We start from the raw sequence: 8,800 nt of genomic DNA, 5'->3' as shown, positions 1-8,800 counted from the left end.
TCTACTTCAGGCAGGTGATTGTCCCTCCCTGCCTTGATAAATCCTCTCCAGGCCTTATGGGGTCTTGTCCAGAAGGTGCTCAATCAGCTTGGGGGATGGAGAGAGACCAAACCATGAAGAAATGAACGGATTAATCAGGATGTTTTACACCAGAAGGGCCTTTAGATAGAGGGTCCACCTGCTTCACCTTAGGCCTTAAGGGGAAAAGCATCTTGCTCAGGGGGACACTCAATTTAATGGTCAGAGGGGGCACAGGAAAGCGGAACTCACCAGACCAAAATGGTCCACAAGCATCCTTCTGAAATGAAATTCTGACCACCTCACTCCCCGGCTCTAACCCTTGACTGGCTTCCTGCCGCCAGCAGCAGTGTTTACGTGAGATCTGTGGACTTGCTATGGACTGAATCTTGTGTCTCCCTCTTCACTCCCCATCAAAATCCATGTGTTAAAGCCCTAACCCCCAATGTGACTCACTTGGAGATAAGGCCTTAAAGAGGGTAATAAAGATTAAATGAGGTAATCAGGGCGGGACCCTGATGCAATAATACTGGTCTCCTTAAAGAGGAAGACACACCAAGGGTGTGTGTGCACAGAGCGGCTGCCTGCAAGCCAGGGAGAAAGGCCTCACCGGAAACCAACCCTGCTGGCACCTTGAGTTTGGACTTCCAGCTGCCAGAACTGTGAGAAAATAGATTTCTGTTGTTTAAGCAGCCCAGTCTGTGGTATTGTTATGGCAGCCCCTGCAGGCTGATGCAGAACCTACTTTCTAAACTGCCCAGTGCTCTTGTTAAATGTGCAAGCTTACAGACCCATCTGGCCCCCTAAAGCAGAATCTCTGGAGGATGGACCCCAAGAATCCATGTTTTGAACAGCCTCCTGATGCTCACCGAAGTGTCCTCTCAGGGGCTCCTGAGGGCAGTGAAGGCTGATTCCCTAAAACCTCTGGCCACTAACTCTGATCACCAGCCTCCCTCTCTGTCCAAGAGGACTTCACATCTGGCCTCCAGGTGAACCGGCAAGCTCATTCTGCCAAGTTGCTTTGTTTCCTCACACTCTCCCTGAGCCCTCCCAAGAGCCAAGACAGAGCAGGGCTAAATGTGAAGCCTGGAAACTCACAGATCTGAGCCCTGCCACGGAGAGAGAGCGCTCCACACAGTGTGACCAATCCTGACTCTGGGCCGATGCGGTAAGAACTGCAGGAAAGGGAGCTGAGCAACCTGGGAGTGTGGGCAAGGGTTTCAAGGGGCAGAATCCCATAGGAATGGGTATTCAGTTGTTGTATTTCTGCCCGGCTGCCGTGGAAGCAAGTTGAGAGCAAGAGCCCTGTCTCACGCAGCCGCATCCCTTCTACTCTCTTGGACATAATGGGCCGCAGTGATTTGTGGGTTCATGGCCCTCTGGCTGCTTTCAGCATTACTAAGAAGAGCCCTCCTAGTGGCTGGGCGCAGAGTGTAAAAAACACGAGACCCAGTCTGGCAGGATAGATGCTCAGAGTCCAAAAACCCTGGGTTCCAAGTCTAGTTTTCCCACTGACCATGTGTGTGATGTGACCTCTGATAATCACAATGTCTCTGAGTTCCTTCTTCTGTAAAAGACAAGAGGGATAATATTTCCTACATAGGCTTGTTTACGAAATTAAATGAGGTCACCTCTATAAAGGCCCACTGTCTAGCACTTAGTTAGCCTTCAATAAAAGTTAACTTATAGATTCCTTACAAAACAGGGATTTGTCCTACATGAAGGCCCTAAAGAAGATACTGGTGAAAATCAAGCATAATAGACAACCGCTGAAGAAGGACCCACCTGCATCCTGTCCCACTAACAGGCATTTACTGAGCACCCACCTTCTGGTAACAGGCCGGTGCCTGTTGTTGGAACGGTGGAGAGGGGCTCAAGGCCTCAGTACTGAAATGTCGGCTCCAGGAGGGGAGTACTTCTGGGTAGTCTTTTGTATTGTCAGCGCGTAGGACGGGGGGAACACACAGTAGGTGCTCAGTAATTATTTGTTGAATGAATGGGATGAATCAATCAATAAATGAATGACTGGCCAGTACAATCCTGTGGGCCTCTGACTCATTTTTAAGACCTTGAGCGAGTCCCTTAACCGCTCTGAGCTGCTGTTTCCCCACTTGTGAAGCCAGAGGCATTTAACTCATCTCTTAGGTCCTGCCGAGCAGAATTGATAGATAGTAACAGCAGCGACAGTAACTTACTGAGCACTGCTATGGGCCGAGCGCTGTTGTAAAAACGAAACGAAACAAAACAACAACCCCTAGCAGGTAATAGTATTTTACCTCCACTTTATAGGAAGGAGACTAAGCACTGAGAGGCAGGGAAGGCTCCTGGAGACGAGGGACTTGATCAGGTTTTGGAGGAAAGCTTGGGGGGTCGGACCGAGCGATGCGTAAGACCCATGGCCCAGAGGGGAAGGCCCCGTCCAGGGGGTGTCGCTGCGCAGCGGTAGCGGCGAACTTCAAGGGGCCAGCCCCGCCCCTGGCGTCTCCCTGACAACAGCCTCCGCACATGCGCCTCAAGCACCCGCGCCTGGGCGGGCGGCGGGCTCCGAAGCCGGATCCCCGCAGGGCGGAAGCAAGCCGAGCGGGCTGGGCTTTTAAAGGGACCAGCTCCGCCCGGGCCCGTTCGCCGACGGGACCTGCTGATGGTGAGGGCTGGGTGGCCCAGGGAGTCGGGATCGAGGCAGAGGAAAAGCAGGGCTGTGTAACACGGACACCCCCCCCGCCCCGAGATGACAAAGGAGGGGAGGGCTGTGTAAATTCCCCCCGAGGCAATAGTGGGATAAGTATTTCCCCAGGGAACAATATGGGGAAGAAGAGACTCTGGGATTGCACCTTCTGGGTAATAAGAGGGAGACGGGGAGTGTGGAACTCTCCAGGACTGAAAGGAAGCTCGGGCTCCAATAGCGCTAATGGAGATAAGGCTGGGGGGCCATAGCTGATCCCCCACCCCAAGGAGGGAGCTGGGGCTCCAAGGGAGAGTCAGAGAGCAGGTTGAGAGGGATCACAGGTCCAGCTCGGGACAGTTACCCTCTCCCATCCCCTACTCAGCGTTCTGCCATCTCTCTACCCTGTCGGGGCGCCCAGCCATGGCCAGACCACCTGCCCCGGGCTCGGTGATTGTTCCAGACTGGCACGAGAGCGCCGAGGGCAAGGAGTACCTGGCCTGCATCCTGCGCAAGAACCGCAGACGGGTGTTTGGTAAGTGCCTGCCCCCCAAGCCTGTGGCCTGTTGTTCCCTGGGGGGGAAGCAAAGAAGTAGGGCAGTGAGGGCCTGCTTTGCTGCACTCCTCAGGCTTGGGGACCCCTGGAAGCCCTATCCCTGGGGACCCCGCCACCGAATCACCTTAGAGTTAATTCCATCATCAGACCAGGAACATGGAAACAGTGGAAACCCTGCCAAGAACCACTGTCACCAGAGAGGCTGTTGATTGAGTTCTCACTGGGTGCCAGGCCCTCTGCTGGGCACATTATACAACAGACTCCCAATTACCCTCAACAGTACACCTTAAAGACTTCTCCAAGATCCAGCCTAGTAAGTAGAGGCAAGCCTCCTCTATATCCTGCTGTCTCTAAGGCAAGACATTCATGTTTCCCAGGATGAAGCCAACTCACCCAAGGTTGGGCTGACAGGTCAGCAGAGGGGCCTGGCATCTGCTGTGGGGGCTCAGCTCTGGACAGAAGAAACAAAGCACCAGAAGGCTTAAGACCAGAGAATGAGAGGGCAACCCACAACTTAGGACTTTCAGGTCCTAAGCCTATGGATGTATCATAATTAAATTTCTTTCAAGTTAGTTAAAAGCATTCATAAAGATCTCGATATATTGATTCTACTGAGTTTATTTATAGTAATTGAGAATATTTTTGCTGATATTTCTCCATTGAGGAAAGACTTATGAAAAACCTTGCCTTTACATGTGGGAAATCTAGAACATGTGATAAAGTATCAGTAAAAATAATCTCATGCATCAAACTTTAAATAAAAGTAATTCGGTGTTATTTGGAGTAGGCTTTGGTGCAGAGCCCAGGTGTTCTTTTTTTTTTTTTTTTAAAGATTTTATTTATTTATTTGAGAGAGAGAGAATGAGAGACAGAGAGCATGAGAGGGAGGAGGGTGAGAGGGAGAAGCTGACTCCCTGCCGAGCAGGGAGCCCGATGCGGGACTCGATCCCGGGACTCCAGGATCATGACCTGAGCCGAAGGCAGTCACTTAACCAACTGAGCCACCCAGGCGCCCCAGAGCACAGGTGTTCTTAGCAGAGCTCACCCAGGGACCCTGCTTGTGTCCCAGGCCTCCGTAATGAGCATAGAGAACCATGGCTGGCTGGCACTGAAAAGCTCTTAGAGTCGATGGGTCTGATGGGGCAAGTGCAGGTTGACCTCTTGACCCCACCTGGCTCCCTTCTTGTCCCAGGGCTGCTGGAGCGACCAGTGCTGCCCCCACCCGTGGCCATTGACACAGCCAGCTACAAGATCTTCGTGTCTGGCAAGAGTGGCGTGGGCAAGACAGCCCTGGTGGCCAAGCTGGCTGGCCTAGAGGTACCCGTGGTACACCATGAGACCACTGGTGAGTCCAGCTGGGGAGGCCTTCCCTGTGGTGGAGGAGACACTGGCCCTTGTCCCACCATTTACTGTGCAACCTTGGAAAGTCACTTCACTTCTCTGAGCCTACATCTGGCTCCTCCATTCAGCACAGATAATAGTACCAACCCCAAAGTACTAGAACTAGTACGGAGCTGGCACAAGAAAGGTGCTCAGGGAGCACTACTCTTCCTTTCTTGTTTCCTTCCGCTGGATGCTGATTGGCCAGCAGATTGCAGCAGTGTCCAGTATCCAGTATCTTTGGGTCCCCCTATACGTACAAATGAAACTGCTTTGTCATGGCTAGGGTTAGGGCTTCCTTTCCCCAGCAGACTGGAGGCTCATCTAGGGCAGGTCAGTTTCTCCCATCAGACTGAGAATTCTCCCAGGTCAGCGAATATGCCTTCCCTGTCAGGCTGGTGACCCACCAAGGACGTGTCTTCTTCCTATTTCTTCCTGGTCCCCTTAACCCTCTCCACTCTGCCTCCCCCATGCTGAATGACTGACCCTCCCCAGGCATCCAGACCACCGTGGTATTTTGGCCAGCCAAGCTGCAGGCCAGCGACCGTGTTGTCATGTTCCGCTTTGAGTTCTGGGACTGTGGGGAGTCTGCACTCAAAAAGTTCGATCACATGCTGCCGGTGAGCAGGCAGGTGGGCCTGGGAGGGTCCGGGAGGGGCTGGTTGTCTGAGATGGGTTTCTGAGTCTGAGTGTCTGAGCCCAGCCTGCCTGGTCTGCAGGAGCCAGATTTGGGCATGGGTTGAGGGTGCTGCCCCAGGTGGGAGAGCTCTGAGCTGGCAGTGGGGACTGGGCCTGTGGAGGAAGGGAGTGAGCTAAGACTTCTCAGGGCCCATGGTTACAAGTCTCACATCAGCCTCTCCATCCCCAGGCTTGCAAGGAGAAAACAGATGCTTTCCTCTTCCTCTTCTCCTTCACCGACCGTGCCTCCTTTGAAGACCTCCCTGGACAGCTGGCCCGAGTAGCAGGCGAGGCCCCTGGTGTTGTCAGGATGGTCATTGGCTCCAAGTATCCTTTGGGTGGCCCCTGGGGCAGTCAGAGGCCACATTTGGCAGGGCATGAAGCAAGGGGATCAGGTACCCTGCCTCTGCCCAGCTGTGGGGTCTAGTCCCATGGACTTTATCTTAAAGGCAGCAGGGGCCCTCCCCCCCACCAGCCCAGCGAGGAGGCCTAAGGCTAGGTGTGATGAGGCGGTAAGCTGAGGCATCCGGCCAGGCTCCTTGACCCTCCTCCAGATTTGACCAGTACATGCAAACAGATGTGCCTGAGCGGGACCTCACAGCCTTCCGGCAGGCCTGGAAACTGCCCCTCCTGCGGGTGAAGAGTGTGCCAGGCCGGCGGCTGGCAGATGGACGCACACTGGACGGGCGGGCTGGGCTGGCTGACATTGCCCACGTGCTCAATGGCCTGGCGGAACAGCTGTGGCACCAGGACCAGGTGGCAGCTGGCCTGCTCCCCAACACCTCTGAGAACACCCCCAGCTGATCCCTAGTCCCAACCCTCAGGTGACCCAAGGCAGAGGGCAACACCCAGGTCCTAAGGCTGAGGCAGGAATATGGATCTCATCCTGAGGACTGGCCAGAGAGGCTGCCAGGAGGATGGTGTCCTGAGAAGCCTCCTGCCCCAGCAGCGCCTTCCTGGCAGAATTCATGGCAGTGAGATGGGGACGCAAGGCTCTTGGGGTCAGTGGTCTGAGGGCATCTGGGTGCCCCCTGGCCTTCTCCTTCTGACCTGGGGAGTCTAGGCTCTGGAAGCTGAGAAACTGTAGGGGCAGGGCCCCAGGGCTCAAGCTTCTCCCCCAACTGCCTGCTGTCCTCCCAGAGAGGGTGAGTGGGAAGAGGGGCTGTCCCAGCTGGGCCCTAGACCTCAAGTGACTTCAATCAAGAGCCTGTATTAGTTGAGGTAACACCATCTGCTGTACCAGATAAACCCTGAAATCTCGGTGGCTTAACTCTATGGAAGTTTTTTCCTTGCTCTGTCTCACCTCAGGTGTAAGTGAAAGGTGGGCCTGGGGGCTCTGGGGAGTGAACTCATGCAGAGACCCTGACTCTGAGGTCTTTAACACATGGCTTCCCAGTTTGCCCTGGGGCATCAACCTCTGGTCAGCGGACTGGGAATGAGTGCAAGTGGAAGATTACCTAGGAGGTTTCCGAGGACCTGGCCTCTGCCCACCTTCCATTGGCCAACACATAGTCACATGGTTACATGGAGCTGCAGGGCATGCTGGGAAATGTAGTCCACCATCGTGTTGAGGCGAGCCCTCTCTCTGCAGTACCTTTCTCCATCGTGAAGGTGTCAGGCTAAGCTTAGGACAGGGGCCCCGCCAACTTGGGGAATCAGAAAGCTCACTACACAGGGCCAGGGACTGGACCAGGTGGGGTCAGGGAGTGAGTTGCCCTGTTGGGCAGCTCTACCCTGTGGAAAGCCCGCAAGAGTGAACTTGTCCATTCTTGTGTCTCCCATCTGCCCCATCTACCAGACAGGCTAAAGTCTGGGGGCAGGGGGTGCTGATGAAGAGGGCCTTTATGCGTTCTGACACCCCCAATGGTGGGCTGAGGCCTGGCCTGAGTCTGAGCCAGCTGGAAGGGCCTGAGGGCCCAGGTGTGTGACCCCAGAAGCCACCTGACCCTTGGAGCCCCCTCTTGAGAAGGCAGCACCAGCAGCTCTGTACACCCCATACTCAACATGCATGATCACATACTAGCACTTGTTCTAAAACACTTTCCTCCACACATTTACATACTCCTGCTGGCACACACAGGAGGTCCGTACCTCCCCACTCTGGCTCACACTCCGGGGCACCCTGATTGCCTGCACGGCGTCTACCATGTCTGCCTCCCTGGGCACTACCCATAGGTTCGTCACCCCTTCCAGGGCCTAAAGGACTGACTTTAGCATCTTCTTACCCCCAACTCTGGTTCAGAGCTGAGACCTGAGCTTATCCCATGCCGCAGAGAAGGAATGTCCCTGGGCAGGACCTCATGCCTCACAGTGGCACAGCTGGTAGGTTAACTTCCACTCCTGGGCTGGAGACCTTCCCACTGTCGGCTTCCTCTGCTCCTGGGCAGTGGGTTCAGCCCGTTCTCTGTTCTTAGCTCCAGTAGACCTTACCCCAGCAGGAAATAGCAAAGCTTGGGAGTGGGACCCCAGGTAGCCTCTGGGCCTGAATGTGACCCCTCCCCCCAGCTACCCATACCTGTGTTGTGAGCACCAGCGACCCCCTGTCCAGCCAGTTATCTCTGGGCTGGAAGCTCCCCCAGAAAGGAAGCTTCTGCATCCTTCTTGGGCACCAGCTCTGCACCAGCAGGCCAGTTCTCTCCTGGTTAGCCCCGCTCCCATCAGAGAATCACCCTGTCACCCTCCTTCACCCCAAACCAAGAGGTGAACAATTCCCTTTGCTGTTTTCCTGTGTAAGGACAAGATGGGGAGGGTAGTGGGCCTGGGACTTGGAGCCCAGCCGCCTGCCATCCCAGCCCCACTTTCTCAGCCCCTGCGAGCCCTGCCCCTGTGCCACTTCAGCCTACTACTCCACGGTAGTGCAGAACTGGGAGCCCGAGGGAGGAAGGAACCGCGAACCATTATTGTAATAGCCGGTGGCTGGGCCCACAGTGTGTGTTCTGGGCAAGGTCACATGGAGAACCAGAAGCATGTGTGGACACATATGAGTGGATTCAGGCCAGCTTTGTGGGCCTGCCACGTGGGACACCACAGATTATGCAGCAGGTCCTGTGTGTGTTGTCCCGGGAGAGGGTCTGGGTTCCAGATAAAGCTCCCCTCTCAGGGCTTGGAGAGAGAGGCCGCTTCAGTGAAGTTGTTGCAAGGCCATGAAGAAGTTGCCTTCCCCCTGCTTTGGTGCCCCAAATTCCACCATTAGATCACAATAGCTCAAAGGCAAATACCTCTCCACTCACCCCACCCCCTCCATGGGCCCCGAGGCTCTGTGGAAGGAAGGGGTAGTGACTATGCCCCAGACTGGTTCAGGGGTGGGCCTTGACTTGGACCTTTGGGAAAAGGGTAGCCATGCTTGCTGCTCAGGGCCCTGGAGCCACTGAACTTTGGGGCTCTGGAGGGAAGCCTGTAGGAGGAGGGACCATCTCCTGAGGTGAGGGTGGGGGTGGGCTGTGCTGTGGTCCAGCCCTGCTGCTGATGTTCCCAGTCTGGACTTAGCAGCCCGCCCCCTTCCTTAC

At 55.1% G+C, this 8,800-nt stretch overlaps 1 protein-coding gene across 4 annotated transcripts; it reads left to right on the top strand.

Annotated features, from left to right (window-relative positions):
- Positions 1-2,518: 2,518 nt before the first annotated feature.
- CPLANE2 (ciliogenesis and planar polarity effector complex subunit 2) lies at positions 2,519-6,564 on the top strand. Of its 4 annotated transcripts, none has more exons than XM_081817552.1 (6): positions 2,519-2,662; positions 3,066-3,215; positions 4,429-4,581; positions 5,112-5,248; positions 5,485-5,621; positions 5,859-6,564. In XM_081817552.1, exons 1-6 carry the CDS (start codon positions 2,524-2,526, stop codon positions 5,932-5,934), a joined length of 792 nt encoding a protein of 263 aa, XP_081673678.1. In that variant the 5' UTR covers positions 2,519-2,523; the 3' UTR covers positions 5,935-6,564. The 4 variants fall into 4 exon arrangements, with proteins under 4 accessions (XP_081673678.1, XP_081673676.1, XP_006737793.2 ...); XM_081817550.1 differs by having other exon boundaries at positions 5,849-6,564; XM_006737730.3 differs by having other exon boundaries at positions 2,520-2,662; positions 5,112-5,236; positions 5,849-6,564.
- The last annotated feature ends 2,236 nt before the right edge of the window (positions 6,565-8,800 follow it).

Source organism: Leptonychotes weddellii, chromosome 4 (genome assembly GCF_054177405.1).
Source record: "Leptonychotes weddellii isolate Sample4059 chromosome 4, ASM5417740v2, whole genome shotgun sequence".
Taxonomy (NCBI): Eukaryota; Metazoa; Chordata; class Mammalia; order Carnivora; family Phocidae; genus Leptonychotes; species Leptonychotes weddellii.
The sequence above is the reverse complement of the archived record's forward strand: the minus strand, read 5'-3'. Positions and strand labels throughout refer to the sequence as shown.